The 20,275-nt window shown below is 41.9% G+C and overlaps 1 protein-coding gene across 1 annotated transcript in view; it reads left to right on the top strand.

Moving 5' to 3' along the window:
• The window catches only part of MCUB (mitochondrial calcium uniporter dominant negative subunit beta), a 52,750-nt gene that overhangs the window by 31,163 nt on the left and 1,312 nt on the right, over positions 1-20,275 (top strand). Inside the window, exons 2-6 of the mRNA XM_075751459.1 lie at positions 12,746-12,821; positions 13,575-13,745; positions 17,427-17,531; positions 17,738-17,898; positions 18,743-18,946. Of these exons, the coding sequence (XP_075607574.1) occupies positions 12,746-12,821; positions 13,575-13,745; positions 17,427-17,531; positions 17,738-17,898; positions 18,743-18,946 (717 nt within the window). The remainder of the gene's footprint in view (positions 1-12,745; positions 12,822-13,574; positions 13,746-17,426; positions 17,532-17,737; positions 17,899-18,742; positions 18,947-20,275) is intronic.

Here is a 20,275-nt window from a genome sequence, read left to right as displayed (position 1 = left end):
CGTAGATTGCACATCTTTTCCATGCTTCTAACACCTTTGTTATAACTTGATTGTTCTGAGACTGGTACTAAATAACCTGTCTGAATATGGTGCCCGCAGTGCCCTTACCTCGCCACCATCCGGGCTTCTTGGGGACCCCAGCCCCTGAACAGCAATATTTGCAATGCTCCAGTGCTCGCTCTGGAGGTAAAGCTGCTGGTGACCTTTATGGAAGATGACAGTCTTTCCACATTGTTAGGGATAAAGAGGCAGAAAGTGGGTTTTTTTGTTGGTTTGGATGCTTTTGTCCATATGCACAGAAGAACATGTTAAAGCTATTCTAAATACAAATTGATTGTTGTTAGAAGGGTGCTGAGTAAACACCTTGAGATGGAACAGCTCGCCCTTGCTCCTTAATAGTCGTTTTGGTGGTACGGAATGGCAAGCGTGCTGCTAGGAATAAGCAGATGTTAGATATCAATTTTGAGTAACCTCTCTGTAATTATATTTAATTTAAAAGTAACATCTCTAATGATTTATGCATCTGAGTAGAGGGAGTGTAGGCTGTTGGATCTTTGAGCGCTTGTTAACTGTTTCTGACTGTGAGTGGCTGGTGGCTGTGTAATTAAATAATCTTAAATCGTAGTGGAAACTGACTTTGGCAAACAGATATCCAGCGTGATTATGTGCCTTGTTCCTATAGGAAACCACACTACCAAAGCAAAGGACAAATCCATATCATCCATAACTGCACAATTGTCCTAACGTGAAGTGGGATGTTACTGACGGGGGGTTTCCCCTCTTCTTCTCTTGGCAGAGTTAGTAAGGCTTTGAATTGCCCCTGATGGACTGAGAAACTTCACTTGGAAAATACTAGCTCACTTGGAAAGTCAAAAGTACTAATTAATGAGATATGTAATACGGAGCTGCCTGGCTAATCAGTTTACGAAGATAAAAGTGCAGTTAAGACACTTTAGATTTGGAGATTTTGTAGCTGCCAATATAACCTGTGTCTATATCTTCCTTCAGATCAAAGCTGATAAAAGGGAGAAACAGGATCTGTAATTTTTAAGGGCTAAGTGTAATTTTGACATCAATTTTATATTTTTTCACTTTACAATTAATAGCTTTCCAGTACATGGTTTAATTGGTGTATCAAAAATATAGACTGTCGCTCTGTGTTAGTGTTTTCAGGATGAATTTCTTGGTTGTTTTGAAGAGAAATTGAATGCAACATGCTAGAATACCTGTTGGCTTCCCCCTCCCACCACCCCACCCACTGCCCCCAGCCTGTTTTTTGGGGTTTTTTTCTGCACAAACTTCATATACATAATGCTTTACAAAATAAGACAAACTCGATATTCTTTGATTCCTAATATCGAAACATAGTGGCAGAATATTTTCCTGGTAGGAAATCTCTATGCATATGCACATTTACATAACAGAGAAGGAGTAACTTTAATTTTCCAGTGATCTTGTGTTAAAATTCCAAGATTAAGAACTAAACAATTTTCAAATCCTTTGGATGTGAGAAGTTTCTGTGTTCCACTGCTTGCTCTGATAGTAAAGCATTAACAACGAGTATGTCAGACCCATAATAATTATAAAAGTTATTTGAAATTTGCCTTTACATAGAATTCTTGTACTCATTTGGGTGCATGTGGGGGGTGGAGTGAATAGAATGGCTACAGACCATTCATTTTCTGCGTGGTGTGGTGGCTTGTTCTGGAGTACAGGCTGTAAACACGGCAACCTGACATTGAGCACTCTGCAGGATTTATTTACCTTACTTTAGAGTTTTCTTTTAGCAATGCTTTCCCCAAATGATACGCTCCCATTCAGTTAGGAGCAAGTCTGAGGACAAAACAGGGCTTTAACTGCAAACGTCACTTGATTAATCAACACGGTGAGAGGATTTGTTGGAGAGAGCTTAGAGAAAACTTGCCGCCATTAACCAGACTTTCATTGGCATTGCAGGCTAGAGATTCTGCTGTCCGCAGGGGGCTGATTCATCAGTGGCAGCTTCATGTAAATGTGACCCAAAGTACGGAGCTGGATAGAAGGTTCTACTTCTGCATTATAGCAGTCTGCTTGTGTTGGAGGACCAGATGACTACATCTGATATACATTGATGTTACTGTTGGCCTGGGGGGAAGAGCAGCAGCTTTTGAGTATTGTCTGCTTGTTCTGCGTGGCATTAAATTCTTGTTTGCTTTAGCATTAAAATGGGCTCCTAAAAACAGATGGTAAACCCTGTATTTACAGAATGCCGGTTCTTGTTCCATCAGTCTTTCAAATACATGTCCTAAGTGAATTAATAGAGGAAGGGGAAATAGAACGACTCTTAATTGCCTGGAGTTCAAAGGCTTTGGGGTGAAAAGTGAGCAGCTAACGCGCAGATTTGCCAGCCCCCCTGGGAGGCACGCCGGGCGCATCGGAACACGCGTGCTGGACCATCCGGGGCATACAGAGCCTTTCATCTTCTTGTATGTACTGGTTTTAATTGTTTTTCTCATGATAGTAAGCTTTAGAAAAAGCCATTGGAAACCTCTTCAGGAAATCTTTAGTTTCTCTGTGTGCTTTGCCTGCTTTATTGAAAGATATAAATGTACAGACTTGTACAGAGTAAAGACTGAAGGGCAGAGTGATAACTCAGTGTAGCACAGCCAGTATTGGTTGTTGATTTCCAAATATCGCTGCTGTCTGTATGCTTTGTACTTTTACTCCTATAGGAAGAAGGTGAAAATCAGACAAAGGTATGTTTTTAAAACACTGGTGTCAACAGCTGAAACACGAATGTGGGCAGCATCAGTAAAGCTACAGCCATTTGATGTTTTTAGATTAAAATAGCTTCTTGAACAGCAATGGAAGAAGATAGACTTCCAAAAGAAAAAATAGAAATTAAAGCAAAGATGTTTTTTTCTTAACATCTGGCACTGAGATACTTTGGTGTATCTCATTGGGCGATAGCAATGTTTGAGACCTCCTGTCCACAAGTATTTAAGTGTGATAGTTTCCTTAGACAGAACTCTTAAAGTGCCAGGACACGCTCCTCAGGACCTTTGCTGAACTCTTGGGTTAGCGAGACCTCTGCACGCTCAACGGCACGGCCGTGTTTTGTTTCATGCCAGAACAGCGGTGGGATTTTCTAGGCATCTCTGCTGTAGCTACCCATTTAGCAGGAACACTGTTGAAGCTACTTCTCCCAGCAAAGCTCTTTTCCAAGAAAACAAATAGGTGGTTGTAAGCTTTGCCTACTTAGATGAGTTTTGTGGTTTTAGAAATATTTATGTAGACCTCCGATAAGGGACTTTGAACAAAGTTGTCTTCTAAAGTGAAGTGTTGCTGTTGCTACGACAGTGTTGCTAAACCCAGCTTATTCCAACTTTTCTGTCAAGTGTGCATGAAGGCTGGAAGATCCTAAACACATTGGTACTGATGTGTTTGTAGTGGTCCCTTTTATCTTGTTGCTTAGAAATGTTTACTTGCTTTGCTTTTCTCTAATTATTATTTTTTTAATTTACTTTATATTTTCCTGCTGCCAGGGTCTATTAAATTGCAGCTGTACAGTTGCTGACAAAACCTGTTCAAGTTTCTATTAAATTGTGATCTTAAGTTCACTGTTGGTTAATGGCTACAGATGTTCTTACAGTATCTGCCCTAGAATTTTTTAAATGTTATTCAGCAGAAACTATAGAAGGGGAAAGGATTAGCCCTCTCTGTTTACTTGTCTGTTTATGCCTTTTGTTTTCTTTGGTTACTTTCTAACAAGTAATTTGAGCATCCATGGGACGCATATAAAGCTGGAATATAAACTGACTACTAAGTTCCTTTTGGGAATTACTCTGTAACTATCTGTTATAAGGGATATAAATCATTGTATCTACATACTAATACCAACTGCTAACAGAGAAAGACTTTTGATTTTTATCTAATCTGTCAGTTCTTCTGTTCCTACCTTTTAAGCAAACACTGGTTCCTAACTGTTTGGGCTTGTCTAACTGCAGACCTTTTAAAAATAAAAAATGAAGGAATGGTGATGTGGCGATGCTTATAGAAACATCTTTTTATGGTCTGCCGTGTTAAAATAATTACATAAACAAATCATTCCTAGAAATGTCGTGGCAGGGGAAAAAGGAGAAACCTCTCTAATAGTGCAACATTCAGATCCTTGCACCTAGATTTGCTCTAAGTTATGCTGGGGCTAAGCCAGACGCGGACATAAGACTAAGTACCTATTCTCTGTTACTGTCCTTTGTTGCCTTAGATTTGATCCCTAACATTTTCCTGCCACTCCAAATACTAATTAATTATCTAATTAACAAAGCCTGTTTGCTCAGTTTGGGTGGCCAAATGGAATGAATCCACTGTGGCCGGCTGCAGTCAAGGGCAGGATTTCTTGGTCTGCGTTTTCTTGCTGGGACGGCGTCCTCTGCGCTGAGGTGACCGGGGGAGTGTTTGTGAGCGACCGAGAGGAGAAGGGCTCTGCCCGCAGCTCTGCCCGTCTCAAAGCCGGGCTGGCGCGGGTGGCTCTGGATCTGCAGCTAACAGTCTGCACTGCCAAGAAACGTTCTGCTTTGGGGATGATGGTGCTTGGGTAGCACCCAAGAAATTGCGAGCTGTGGGGAAGTGGTCTTCAAGAGAGAACAAAATTTCACTACTACTGTATAAGATTAGTGCAGTTAAGGGTTGGTTTTTTTCGGGGGGGGGGGGGGAAGGTGATGCAATGGAGTAGTGGAGATGGTTGCTTTGATTTTTCAGGGTATTGAGGTACCTCATGGCTTGTGGTCAGACGCTAGGGAGGGCTGAGAGGGGACAAGGTGGGAAATGCACCCAGCGGGGAAGAGACGGAAGGGATTCGCTGGGGAGGTGGCTAAGTGGGGAAGGGAGGGGATGCTGCGGAGGAGAGCCAGCTTTCCCTGCCCAGCACGTTTCAGCAGTTGTGCAGCTGGGTCTCTTGCCAAGGTCTGTTTGATGGAGCGGATCTGCAGCGTGTTGCCTGCTAAAAAGCTTGCTGAAAAGCCAGGTGAGAGCTGTCGCTGGGAATTTCTCCACTGCTGCTAACTCTGACCTTTTTGCACGCATCTGTCAGATACTAATTCCAAACCCTGAGCACGCTCTTCTTTATTAGCCAAGCTGTAAATCTGCATAATTGAGTAAAGAAAAGCCTGGGAAAACAATACTCATAAAAATTAACAAAAGTGCATCCTTGTAGGTGTATAAAAAACTGGGCTTTTTTTGTGTTGGAGGTAGGGTTATTTATATTATAAATAGAAGTGTCCATTCTAAATGAAAATGTTGACAGGCGGTTCTGTTTTCTGAGTTATATCATCTTTTTCCTGTGTGCCCGGTGCTTTCAATCTGAAGAGCTCTGTAAGAGAAAAGTGAGAGTTGGCTGTAACTTTTGTAAACCTGCAAGTGCATTAATTTGACTTTGCATCCATTTGACTTTGCATCCTTATCTCTCTTCCGTTATCTCATTTCAGCTGAAATTTAAACAAGCCTTTTCTTGGCTGGCAATTTGGAGAATTAGTGTTATTCCTAGAGATGCATTTGAGAGGTTTTTTTTGAGAGAGATGCAAAAGCAGCTTCGTGCATTAAGGTACGCTCTTCTAAGACCTTTGTAGGAAAAGATACAGCAAGCCCATTTTCTTATCTAATGAGATGTACTATAATCGTATTTTTGGAAGCAAAGTCACTCTTGTTACCGTTAAAGTAAAATTTTGCAACATTTCCCAGGTTAGGATGCCTGTCCAAGAAGGCATGGCACAAGAGCACAGATCCATTCTGTGGGACAAATAAAAATCCTGTCTGTGCTGACAAATTAATCTTTTGACCAAGACTGTTGGTGGGGAACAGATGGCACAGTTCTCAAATGTAGCTTGCTTTTGCTTTTGATAAAGCACAAACATAGTTTCACGCTGTAATCCCTCCCTCTCAAAGTCTTAGTGCTCTTTGATTTGCAAACTTCCTTCTACATCTTCCATTCTGAAAATAAAGTAGGTTGGGAAGAACAGCAACTTTCACATGAGTAGGTTTATTGAAACCGGATGAAGATGCAAGATTTCCAATACCATACAACCTTAGACTCAGAGGAGATTTTAGATCTGCTTCTCTTTGTAGGAAGGGAAGAAGGTTTGATGACATAATAAGACACAATTCTTGGTGTTCCTCCTAACAATGTACTTGGCCTTGGTCTTGTTTTTTAGGCCTGTCCTTTTGCCTGCTTGAAAGTGCGCTTGCTTTGAAAGGCAAAGATTATCTTCAGAGTAGTGCCCAGAAGACACTGCAGGCAGAAGATGTCAGCTGGTGTTCGTTCTTCTCATCTCCTCAGCACTTTCTGGTGTTGCTTCTTTGCAGTGAGGGGTCATTGTTACTGAAATCATGCTTTTGGACAGAGGAGGGAGTGGCTTAATTTCGGCCTGTTTTCAGTATTTTCAGCAATAATTTTTATGGCTCGTAAAACCGATACGGATGCAAATCCAGGTGCTTCCCTTGATACCTGGAGCTCTGCATCCTCAGCTGCCCCATGGAGAGTCAGATGACCTCGGTGACATACAATGTGAGAAGAGGGACTTTGCCCCCTGTGATCACCCATGACTTGCAGGGGCTGCATGACAGCTTCTCTCTCCTACCTGCACATGCTGAGTGGAGGGGGGAGTGTGGGTGAGTGGAGGAAGAGTTTGAGCAGGGAGTGGGTGAGAGCGCACAAAGGAATCGTGAGCAGAAGTCAAGTGGAGGATGAGCACTTGCTCAGTGGAAGCTGGGTGGAAGGTCTCCCCAGCAAAGCCCTGCTGCAGTGGTGGATTTGACCAGCTGGACCTTCATAAAAGGGGTCTTGGTGGCTCGTCATCTCGATGCACTTCTCATCAGCTGTCACTTTGGTCATTGGTTGTGTTTGGCTGCTTAAATCTAGTGTTAACTTTTCTTGCAACCTGAGCAGAGGCAGGAAATGAAAGATCATCGGGGATGATAATGGCACAAAGAACAGCAGGCACATGAAACTGAACTATTTTTTTTTCCCCCAGTACTGTAAGACAAGTGAGTTTTGAAGAAAAGCCACATGAATCCTGTATTGCTTTTGCTTCTTCAAGATCACTGGAACATGCACAGTCATGTTGACACTTCTGCTTTGCTGCAAGACACCTCTTGGTTACCTTTTTAAACTTTGATTTGCACTGAGGAAGGGGTTGCAGCGCAGTTCTTGTAGTGCCTTATGGAGCAGCTGGGAGAAGGTATTCATCATGGTCTGTATTGAGGCAGAAAAGCCGTGTCTCAGGAAAATAAGAAAAACTGTCTTTTTTTTTTTTTTTTTTCCTCTCTCTAGGGAAGAGAAATATTTCCTGAATGCTCCCAAGTGTCAGAAGTATCTTCCCTGGCTGAAACTGTTAGTAGGTGTAGGGGTATTATGGCAGAATGAGTGATGTGTCTGTTGTGGGGGTTATGTTTGTTTAATTTAAGCTGGGCTTCCAAAGGATGTTGCTAAATCTGAGTGATGTGCCTTGAAGCTGCTGTTTGTATTGAGGCCGTTGTTGCATGATCATCTAAATAGGTTCTAGGACTAGTGGAGAAACAATGAAAATCCTTCCAGTGTAAGCAAAGACAAATTACAGAAAAGTTAATGAGAGAGAAGGTGTTTCTGTAACTCAGATGGGCACTTGCAAGATGATTGTAGATGGTTGTTAGGGCTCCTGGTGTCTTATTTTCCTTTTCATGTGGGATTGCTTGTAAAAACAGCACAGAAATTTAACAGCAGATTATCTCCAAAATGGCCTTTGTGACTCATTTTAAAAAGGGAAATACCTTATGTGTAGTTGTTATAAACTTGGTCTGAAACTGATTCCTTTTTGGTAATCTTGGTTGCACAAGATCTGCAAACTCAGTAGACTGTGACAGCACCTGCTATTTTTCCTCCTTTCCCTTGATTTAAACCTTTCTGCCACATCTGTGGATAGTTTATTCTGAAATTGCAGATTGTTACTCCATAATTAATTAATTGCTTGGTATGTTTCCCTTGGAGAATTAGACGGGAGGTGACATCCTTCATACACAGAGAACTTCTAGATGTGTTTACTAGAGATAGAAAAACATATTAAGTCAATATGGAAATTATAAATAGCCATTTACAGTACATGCACTCACTGAACAGTGGCTAACATGTTCCTGCCCTCATTTTCCTCCTGCTCCAGACAAGCAAGCAGCATGTAGAGAGGTGACTTGGCTTGCCCTCTCCTTCACAGGCTGGGCAAGATCAGCGCGTCGGGAGAATGATGCATACCGGGGATGTTGTCTCATCTAGTGACACTTAGAAAGAGAGGCCTCAAAATTCATTTTTAGGCATTGCAACTACTAGTTTCCCCCCTGATTTTTTTCTCCCTTCTGCTCCCTTCCTCCAGTGAAGGGAGCTGTACCAGGTCTTGGAGGAGGATTCCAGGAGATAACTGAGCTCTCCTCTCCTGCACTGTAACATCACTGTTGGAAAGCATGCTGCAAGATACATGTTAATTAGAGCGTGTTTTGTTGCAGTGTAATTACAAAAGGGATAAAAAGCTTACGCTCAGTGGAGTAGTGTGTTTTATCACTGTGCTTTTCTATTTCAGATTCTTATCATTGCCTTAGAGAGAAGGAAATGAGAATATGAGAGACTATAGCATTCATAGTAAGAGTCTGCGGTCATAATTTTTTGTGAGGGCTGCTTATGAGTTTGACTTGAGGCATTATCAACAGCATCTCACGCTAGAGGCATATAATACTTCAGTTGTAGTACTGCCTGGCACTTCAGGAAGAGTGCAGATGGAGTTGAGCTGACTTTATGTATTTTGGTTGGAATGAACAGCTTTCCACAAATGCAAATTATTGGAGACTTGAGTGTTGAAGGAGCATTACATTATTTTTGCTGTTGAAATAACAAACCAAAACTAATGAATCTTCTGAGATTTATATAAGCAAAGTCAAAACAGTTTCAAATATGTGATTGTTGGCTAGCTGAGTTTTGATTCAGATTTTTTACAACATTTTGGTATGGCAAGTCAAAATGAAATAAATCAACTAAGTGCCAAAGATAATTCTCAGGAAGTCTCCTAATGGCATCTTTTTGTAGAATTCCTTTTTCAAAGTCACTTTTTCAGGAGAAAAATATTTTTACTTCTTACTCTCTCCCTTCCCACCCACGTTGCAATTTTCCACAGAGCAGAAGTTACAGTTCCTGATGAGGTTTCTATTTGCATATGCAGTGCTGAGGAAGATCAGAGGCTTTCATGTCACCTCATATGCTGATGATACCGATTTCTTACACGTAACTGGTAACACATAAATTTGAGCTTAAGTTTGCAGCAACAGTTACTCAACATCCTAAGAGATTGCTTATTTAGAACAGCTAACTCCAGAAAATGCAATGTAGGTAGGTTCAGTGGTTTGCCACTCTCAGAAGTGGAAAAATACAGTATTGCTATCCCTGTCTTTCCCACCCCCCATGTCTGGCTGCTTAGTTTTCCAGCTCAGTTATGCTGCTACATTAGTCCCTAAAGCTGTGCTGCAAACCAGATCATTGACATTTCCACTCTGACTTTTTCCACTCTGACTTCAACAGCAGCAACTTCTCTGCTACTGGAGACAGGAGGTACCCTAAAGAGAGGAAGTACTTCTTTAAACTGGATATATATTTGCTTTTTTACACTAACTGCTACTTTTTAACAGAATATATTGGATTATTTTTACCATAATGATCATTCTGTGCCTGAAACTCTCATGAGTTTTCACTTCCAAAGTCCATGCCTTGAACTGAGTCAAGAGATGTAGGTCAGGGTGGCTGAGTGCTGCTCCCAGCTGGTTTGTGTTGGGAAGCAAATACAGCTGAGGGAGAAAGGATGTTTCACAGCCAAATGCTGTTCAAAAAACCTTTGGCCCAATTCCAGAATGTGGTTGTGATTGCATTAGAGGTGTTTTAGCCAGATGTCCTGCCATGTGCATGTTCGAGTTGCAGAAAGATGTAGAATAGCTTTGTTTAGCTTTTGTGTGGTTAGGTGAATTAGCCAAGGGGTGTGTGTACTGGCATATAAAAGAGTTAGTACTATGCTGTCCTCCTGACAATATCTCAAAGTTAAAGTCATGATGCAGTTAATTCAGGATATGTCCCTTCTGTTCCAGCTCTCACTGATGTTTCTGTGAGGGCAGTCTCATTGGTTTGGTCCCGTAGTTCAAGTCTTCCTTTTAGCTGTTGTGGTTGCCAACTTCATTTCTTTTCCAGTGGCAGGGTTGGGGTCATTCCAAGCACCTTGAAAGGGGCACAGTGATTTGGCTGTAGGGCACAAGCTAATGATTTAATAATTTCACTGAAACTGGAGATTTAAATCAGGGAACATAGGGAGAAAGTTAACTCAGCCCTTCATGTTTCCCAGCTAATCAACCTAGAGCTTGTATAGAAAGAGCGCATTATTTAGAGCTCAATTCAACTCCATGGCTTGGTGGCTTTTGCTTTTCTTATACTTCACATACTCTTTGCAGGTGATTTTAATGGGTAGGCTGCATTAACAGATATTCTAAAAAAGACAAAAAAAGCTTCACTATATAGAGATTCTTTCAATAGATCATGAATGGTAAATGTCAAAGTCAAAAGAATAATAGAATAAAATAGCTTAAAGATCTTATTTCAATAAATGGAATTTGATATAATAAATATTTTAAACCTAACATATTTAATATATCTAAATATTTTAATATATTAATATGTATTAATTGTTTAATGCATTGTTTCCTCCATAAGTGAAGTAGATATACCCAAATTCACCAAAATGGGGCTTTGGGCAGCCTGGTCTAGTGGAGGGTGTCTGCCCACGGCAGGGGGGTTGGAACTAGATGATCTTTGAGGTCCCTTCCAACCCAAACCATTCTGTGATTCTATGATTAAAAAAATAAATAAATCGAGGAACTTTCCAATACAAGCATGAAGCAGTTCCATGCCTGAATTCTTTATTTAACCTAACTGGATATTCCTATCCAGACAGTTGAGCCTGTGATTCTTTAAAAACAAATAAATCACATGAACGTGGTGAGCAGTGCTTGGCATACTGAATGGGCAGAGGCCTCTTGCATTTGTTGCTTTCCTTTCCTGCCTCATTGAAGCAGGTTAGCTTGCAGACTATGAAATGCTCTGGTCTTCAGGAAGATGAGCTATAAAGCTCACCGGAGGGAGAATCGGTCCTTGTCATCTCTCCCCACAATGTTTTCCACTTCCCTCAGCTATCATATTTCCATCCCCATGCCTTGGTCCAGCCCACGCACAATTTTTGTAACCAGCTTGGGGATGTGATTTCCATTCCTACTTCTTACACTTAGCTGATAGCCGTAACGCCTGCTTTCTGGGAGTCACTGCATTAAAATTGTTCCTCTCCTTGTGCAGGGGGACTAGCTGTAGAAGCAGAGGACTTTTGTGTTGGAGTAATTGCATCTTCCACAGTGTGGCTGGACTGCTTTAACTACATGGGTCTAATCAGAGCAGTGTGTCTTCTCTGTTTTGAAATGGCCGTGTTGAAGTGTCTTGTGGTTTAGCCCCAGCTGGCAGCTGAGCACCACGCGGCTGTTCACTCACTCCTCCACCCGCGATGGGATGGGGAGGAGAATTGGGAGAAAAAGGTAAAACTCCTGGGCTGGGATAAGGACAGTTTACTGGGACAGCAAAGGAAGAGGAAAATAACAACAACAGTACTAATAAAAGAATATACAAAATGGGTGATACGCAAAGCAATTTGCTCATCACCTGGAACCTGATGCCCAGCCCGTCCCCAAGCAGCAACTCCACTTCCCTGGCCAGCCCCCCCTTATATACAGAGCATGATGTCATCTGGTATGGAATATCCCTTTGGCTAGTTCGAGTTAGCTGTCCTGCCTGTTTCCCCTCCCAGCTTCTTGTGAATGTTAACTCTATCCCAGCCAAAAACCAGGACCCATCTTGATGGTTCCCACCAATGTCCCCGGAAGAGATGGGCTTGGGAGCGCCACCATGCAGGTTCAAAGTCCTGCTGTCGGGATACTTCCCACATCTGGGTGTGCCTCCTTCAGTGTGGTACCAGAGGCTGGTGGTGCTGTTAGTTGCAGCAACATCTCAGCTGCAGCTGAAACAGCCATTCAGATTTAAAAAATAAAAATATTTTTCATACTTCAGCAAGCTACATTGTTACCGTCTTTTAGCACCGTGAATGTCAATAGTTAACTTTTGGTATATGATATATAATTACAAAGCAAAGAGGAGTGACCTCAGTCTGCATTGGCTTTATTTTATTTGAGATTATGAAGAGTGCTGTTCTGTTTATGATTCGGCAATAAAAGACTTCACTGTAACCATGCACACTGTTTTAAGTTACACTGCTGACTCTGAATGGCTGCAGAACACTTCTGCCTGCAGGCACCATGATGTAGAGATCTTTCAAGTGGCTATTTTTGCAGTAGAGGAGAGAGCTTATTGTAAGAGTTGCATGAAGCACTTCAGAAACACTGCAATTTTTTTCCCTTTCTTTCCTTCCCCTTTTTCCTTGAGTTATTTACACCATGCTAAGTTGAACTATGGGCAATACCTTGGCAACATTTATGCTTCTGTAAGGATGGCTCTGTCTTTTAAACAGAAATCGGTAAGAGAGGGGTTTTTCTTCAGAAACCTCTGCTGTCAGATCACACAGAAGCAGATCACCATGACAGGCTGGGTACTGCCTTTGACCAGATAAATCTTACATGCTAACATTTCTAAAGCAAGCTCCCTGTGTCCGTGCTGCAGGTGTGGCTGTGGAAGCACACCAGAGCTTGGAGGGGCCAGGAAGGAGCACCTTACAACACGCTGGTGCCATCTGACGGTAAGCTTGCCTGGCAGGTTTTCCCCTTCCCATCAATGTCAGTAAGCTTTTCATTTATTTTGTGGGAGTAGGGTGAGATGACGTTAGTTGCATGTTATCATAGAATCATAGAATGGTTTGGGTTGGAAGGGACCTCAAAGATCATCTAGTTCCAACCCCCCCTGCTGCGGGCAGGGACACCCTCCACTAGACCACGTTGCCCAAAGCCCCATCCAGCCTGCTCTTCAACACTTCCAGGGATGGGGCATCCACAACCTCTCTGGGCAACCTGTTCCAGTGCCTCACCGTCCTCCTCATGAAGAATTTCTTCTTTATATCTAATCTAAATCTACCCCTCTTCAGCTTAAGGCCATTACCCCTTGTCCTATTACTCCATGCCTTTGTAACCAGTCCCTCTCCAGCTTTTCTGTAGGCCCCTTTTAGGCACTTGAAGGCTGCTATAAGGTCTCCCTGGAACCTTCTCTTCTCCAGGCTGAACAACCCCAACTCTCTCAGCCTGTCCTCATAGGAGAGGTGCTCCAGCCTTCTAATCATTTTTGTGGCCCTCCTCTGGACTCACTGCAACAACAATGTTATTTTTTTATATATCTGTATCTAATCTCCCAGAAATAGAAGTACTATATTCATTAAAGAAATCTGGAATGTTTTGTGTGGTTTTGTTTATTCATTCTGTGTTTTAAAAACAGCTTTTAAATTAAACTACAACTTCCAACATGACTTCTTCACTTACTTTTCTTTCCCCCCCCACCCCAGAAGTAACGATCAATTACAGACATGGTCTGCCTGTGGTAACTCTTATTCTGCCCACAAGAAGTGAACGCTGTCGGTTCACTGTGAAGCCAATGGTGACCACCGTAGGGGCATTCCTGCAGGATGTGCAGAGAGAAGATAAAGGAATTGAGAGGGCGGAAGTCTTTGCAACAGGTATCTTACATTTCTGTCATTCCTGAAAATGAGTACATTCCCTTTCAAATGGACTGTATGTCTCTCCTGAAGCATGAGTTCAGTCCTCCATCAGTTTAGCACTGCTGTTCTTGGGGTAGTTCTTGAATGCTTCTGGGGTTTATTGGTGTTTCAGATTTAATATCTGAGTCGTCTTGAACAGGATGATTAAAAATGCAAAATGGGACACATTACTTTAACCTTCTCTATATCCCATTTGTAATGTTCCCTTTCTTCTGGGTTGATATTGCAGAGGGCTGCAGGGACTTTTAAGGGAACTGAAACTAGATTGATGCTCCTAGAAGATCAGGAAGCCACAGATCTAGGAGAAGCTGCTTTAGTTGCCTTTGAGAGCATGTTTAGTAAAACAGGAAAATACCCCACAGAGCAATCTATTTATATCCTGTAGAACAACGGAGATGTGATCTGTGTGGATCCCAGTGTGTGCATGAGCTTCACGTACACAGGAACTTTGGGATTGTTGGTTGTGGAGGGGTTTGTAATGCTATGTCTGCTAGGCAGCAAAGGTAGAAAATTGTCTTGAAAAAGATAATTTTGTAAGAGGTTCTTGTATCTTGAGAAGCAACTGTAACAAATGGGCGTTGCCAGCAGCTTGCCTTTCTCCTTAACATGGAAATTTTCACTAAAAAGGTTTTCTTACAGGGGTGAGGCAGGGCTAGCCAAGAACATGTGTCTGCAAACAGTTAACCTCTGAGTACTGCTATCTCTGCAGAGACATCTTTGCTAGAGGTAGTTGTGATTCACTGCTGGATCCCATTCTTCTGTGGTATGTCAGCAAAACCTAACTACTCATTCTGCTTCACTGCAAATATCCGTCACTTGTGGAGCATAATTTCTGTAAGCAGCCTACAAGTCTGGCATTTTTGGCATGGAGGGGCAGCAGGTTCCAAAGTGGAAAGGAATTTGGGCTGTTTTCACTTGTTTAACACTGCTGCCTCCCCACCCCCCCACACCCCCCCCCCCCCCCAACTTTGAACTAGAAACATTGTCCAGTTTGATTAAAACAATGACTGTTAAGCAGCTATCTGCTCTGTATTTTTCAAGTGCTGGGCAACTGTAATGTTAGAGAACAGCTTAGATGTTTAATTTCTTAGGAAACTGGTACTGTAAAGAGAAACTATTGGTCAAGTATCCAGAGTTGAATTTAAATATTTATTATTAAAGAAAAATTATGAAGCCTTGATTTAGTGCAGACACTTCTTCCGTGTCATTTAGCCATTAAATGAAACCCAACCTTAACTGAACACATTAGTGCTCTGTATGATGACTCATTTTCATTTTCTGTGGATTCGATTTTGGTCCTGCAAAACTTCTGTAGACAAAAAATGGCCATTGGTCCATATTTGAACACTTGTGCTTAGGTGTAGGAAGGAAAGTAGCCTTTTGCTGAAAGCCTGTAAGGAATTTTCTAAAATAAAACACCTCCCCCCCCCCCGCAACTTTTCTGCTTTTCAGTTAATGAAAGGTTGGACAGGTTAATAAATCGGTGTTGTATCACATCCAGAACAAAGAGCCTGTCTGGCACTTCTTTTGAAAAGCATTTTTTGCTTAAATGTCACTTTATAAATGTCACCTTAATAATTTACATGCAAATGAGCCTTGATGTTCTACTACACTGTGAAAAAAAAAAAAAGAAGATATGAGTGGATGGGCACATTAAAATTTCAGATTGTGGATTGAAAGTGATAGCCTTCCAGGTTTGCTTTGCTACCCACACAGAGTGGGTCAGGGAGCCAGCTGGTGTGTTAGCTCAGGGCGTTCAGTAGTCTCAGCCTCAGCAGATGGGGCCTGAGAGCAGAGTTCTAGGGAATAAATAGTTGCAGGTGTGGGGTTATCTATGGTACCTTTCGTAGTGGGCATGTGGGGACAGATGGAGGAGCTGGGGCAGTAGCTCTGTGACAAATATTTACATACAAAAATCTTCATATTTTGTAGCCTGATCATTTTTCATCTCTGTCGTCCGCCACTGCCCGCCCCTCGGCAGGGGCAGAGGAAGATGCTGTTTTTATGTACAGGAAATGAAAACCATGTCAAACAACTACTGTGGAGCAGCTGTTGCGTGGCTTTTGAAAACCCCCCCCAATGCTGCAGCGGTGTGTCCAGCAGCAATGGTGTGCAGCTCCAGGGGTTCTCAGGCCACCCGAACCCCCTGCAGGGGCTGGTTTTACTGGGCACCTCTGAGATCTGCTGGACTTGAGCCAATGAGGGCTCTGGGGATCCACCATTACATGTTGTTGCTAATGACTCCGGGAGCTCCTTTTTGGTGTCTTCAGCTCCCTGTGGGACGTGATGTGTTCCTTTGTGTCTTGGCTGCAGTGAGGTGCCACAGATGGTGAAATGAAGAGGAGATATGAAAGCCATCAGGCAGGAGGAGTAGTAGTATACTAAAGAAAAGAGATTATTTACAAACTTCAGGCCCCTTTAATCAGGGAAACAAAAAGCAGAGATGGGACAAAACAGATCTTTTATATTTTAGCAGAGGTTTTGCATTACATCTGCCTTTGTGTATTGAATGTAAAATAGGAAGGGATCCATTTCTCATTGGGATGTAGCTATTTTTTCTGTTGTTCAAGAAATCAGAAATGTTGCCAGAGTACTAATCTTGCAAGATCTGCTGCGTTGAGCATGCCCTGAGAAGGGCTGCAGCATGTCCAGCTGTTGGATGAGAGCTGTTTCATATGCTGAAGTTGTGGTCCATCTACCAGTGGCAAATCTTTCCTAAGCCCTAGGCAGACACAGATACTGCCTTTTGGCTGAAAGACCCTTTGGCAAAGAAAAATGGTAGAGAGGGAATGAAAAGAAGGAACAAATATAAAAGCAGGTTAAAACCTTCAACAACCAGCTTTCCTGCTTGAATGTCACAGTTGTCCCCTTGTCTCTGATTTTAAGTCATGGAAAATAGATATGATGGTTTGTCTGGTTTTTTTCCTCAGTCTGTTCTCTGTGTTGCTGATGGGGTAGCATTCATGTAAATTTTTGCATAAAAAAGAAAAGTAGAAAAGGGATCTCCAGAGCTTTTTAGACTAATGCCTCTCTGGCTCTGGGTCTGCCTTGTACTGGACAGTCTAGCTATCTACTTCTGAACTCCCAGTCACAACTGATAGTGAAACAGAGTGATTGCAAGTACCCTTAATAAAAAATCGGAACACCACTACTGACAGGAATTGCTCCTTTTGCCTAGAAGAGCTTGTTTAAAGAAAGACATAAATCTATAACTGAAGATGAGGTCTTTGAAGGTCTTTTAATTTCCCAAGACCCTTTGTCCTAGTGAAGATGCAAACTCATGTGTGTATGGAGAAACAAAAATGCAGATCTTTATGTTCCAATTTGTTGCTGGTTTACATAAGGCTTCTTTTTCTTCTGCCCTCCCCTTCCCGATGGGTCAATACTAGTTATTTGTAACACAAGAAAATGTAAGTCTGCTCATAGGAATGCCAAGTCCGAATGACTCTGCTAGAGAAAGCATTCACTCTGCGTTGATGTGTTCTTTCTTTTTAAGTATCAGCTACCAGATTTACTAGAAGTACAGTTCCCTTCCAAACATTCCTAATAAAGAACTCCAGCACTTTTCCAAAGGGATATCAGCTAATGTTTAAGATTCCTTATGATAAATGATGTAGAACTTAAATCTTTCTTCTACAGATGGTAGCAAGGTCTCTGATGCAACCTTGATGGAGGTCTTATTGATGAATGACTTTAAACTTGTTATCAACAACACATCATACAGCGTGTCACCTCCTGTAAAAGGTAAGAGTGATGCTTAATAACTCTGATTATCTCACTTCATCTAGTGAAAGGCACAGGAAGTGTCACAAAACTGGAATCTGTCTGGAGAAAAGAATTTCTCTTTTTTTTACCATTGGATGGTCCTGCCTTTTGGGGTTGGAGGTGGGGAGAGCATGAAGACAGGTAGGTTCTTGAAATGTTTTATATGACAAACATTTTCTTTTCAGATAAGCTGAGTAGTGAGCGTGCTACTGAAATGGAAGATATCAAATCCTTGGTTCACAGACTGTTTGTGGCTCTACATTTAGAAGATCACCAGATCAGGAAAGAGAGAGAATTGCTACAGAAACTGGACCATCTGAAAGAAGAGCTACTGCCTCTTGAACAGGTTGGAAAGTGGGATTGCTTTTTATTTTAAAAAACTCAAAAACATTTCCTTTCATCAAGAGTAAGTCCTTCAACAGAAGAAAATGGGCATGAATGGCTAGGGTGTGTCTAATTTGTTTGTTATGCAAACAAGAGTCAATTCAAATATAATTCAACTTATTTTCAATTCAGTTATTTTCCCTGCTGTTATGCATGTGCCCTGGGCAGAAACCACAACACCTGGAAAAAGCTGTCATGAACAAGCCTCAGCATGGCTAGTATGGGGATTGAAAGTCCTCTTAGTCATCTGTTGCTCTACAAGTTCTGAATACCCATTACAGAAAAAACTATAGTGAGCTAGAAGTTGTTTGTGGCTTAGGCTAGGGTTTTCTATATTGCCAAGGTAGCAAGGCAAATTGTGTGGACTAATGGTTGCGATAATCCAAGAAGGGAAGGTATGAATGTTGATCTAGGGCAGGCTAAGCTAACCCAGCATGATGGGGGGAAGCCAGCAAGAGCCTGACAAAGTGGACAAAGTTTTCCTTGCCTTCAGACCTGCTTTGTGAGGACCAGCCTCAGCATTAACCAGGGCTGCCTTGAATGGTAAATGGAAATCCAGTAGACATAAATCCCTAGTAGTGGGAAGGGGAGATTAAAAGCTGTATTTCTTGGTGCACTACAGCCAGGAGATCTGGTTGCCCTTGGATTTCAGTCCTTTTCTTTCTCGGCAGGGGAAGTCGGCAAAAGGAGTCCGTAAAAGATCCTGAAAAAGGATCTAGCCCAACAAGAAGAAAACATAGTTGAGGAGCCGCTCATCAGTTGCACTCACATTTGCTTGAACAGGTTTCTGTATTTCTCTTCCTTAGATGAAAGCCCGAATCATGGACAGTGCCAATGCAAAGACCTCCAGGCTTCTGTGGGTTGGCTTAGCTCTGATGTCAACACAAGGGGGAGCGTTGGCGTGGCTCACGTGGTGGGTCTATTCGTGGGACATCATGGAGCCAGTCACATACTTCATCACTTACGGGAGTGCCATGGCTTTCTATGCCTACTTTGTTCTTACTAAACAGGTAAGTCCTCAATTTGTAAATGCCTGGAGTCTTGTAAAGGAGGAAGACTGACTCTGAGAATCACAATGTTTGGGCTCTGATGAAAACATTATTCAGTAAGTAGTCTTGCCATCAGATAGGGACTTGTTTGATCCTTAATGGGGCTGGATACATCATGCAAAGTCAAGCCAGGTACTGTTACACATAAACTGCAGACCAGGGGCTGAGCAGAACTACTGTCTGTAAGATTTCATAACCTAGGGAATGAAAAGTGATGAAAGCAGTCTTTCCTTTTATTTTGAATTGTTATAGATCACTTTGAATAATAAATGGCACCTTGCTTGTTGCTGTAAAGGGAAAGCAATTAGTAGCACTGTGCCAGTTTGGGAACGCTGCCTTACAGCAGGTCAGGAAGCAAATCACTGAAGAGTAGCTGTTATTTGCTGGAGTTTACATATATATATGGTGCAGGGTGCCAAACAGTTTGGAAATCTGGCAGTTGCATTATTGAAATATACCTAATTTAGTGCCTGAAAAAATGTTATTGCTTTGTTCTTCCCAATCTGACTGCTTTTTCTTGACTTTGAATGAATGGAGGTAAATCTAGGGCAGCTGAAATGAGGCAAGAAACAGGCTTTGTTTAGAAGAAAAAAATTTGATGAATAACAAAAATCCAGATCTTAACTGAGCTGCACAATACAGACGTGCCCTGAAATCCTGTAAGACTTCGAGGAACGTTTCTTTTTCCTGTTTTAACTCTGTACTTTACTCCCAAAGTGGATATCTCAATGTCGAATTTCTGTGATGCAAAACTCTTTTTGTTATGGAAGTGTGTGGAAGAGTAGCCAACACTTACTTCCATAATACCAGTGGATCTATAGACCTCGGAAAAAGCTCTGAATGCGAGTTTTAGTCATTCTCACTAATTTTTAAGAAGGGCTAAGGCATTCCCACTTTTTGTATATCAGTAGATAAAGAGATTACTACTTGGCGTTTTTAACAGCTGCTGGCGCCATTGCTTGAGACTTTCAGAAAAGTCTTTGAGAAATAGTAGTTGAACTTTCTCTGACTTCTTGGAAGTAGTGTTCATTGACTCAGGCAGCTCCAGTCATGAAGGTCACGCTATGGCTTTGTTATGATTGAAAATTCCATTGGACACAATAGAAATTATTCCTACCGTGTGTCTAGAAGTCCCTCATGACCTATAAGGGCATGTCTTCATATGTAGCCTCTTAACAGAACATGTGTGTGTGTTGAACTAGATAAATCTTCCTGAAACAGGCTGAATTTCTACGAAAAACTCATTTGTGCAGATAATCTTCTGACCTCTACCCAGTTTTCTTGCTAACC

Source organism: Balearica regulorum, chromosome 4 (assembly GCF_011004875.1).
Source record: "Balearica regulorum gibbericeps isolate bBalReg1 chromosome 4, bBalReg1.pri, whole genome shotgun sequence".
NCBI lineage: Eukaryota > Metazoa > Chordata > Aves > Gruiformes > Gruidae > Balearica > Balearica regulorum.
This window is presented reverse-complemented; position numbering and strand designations above follow the sequence as displayed.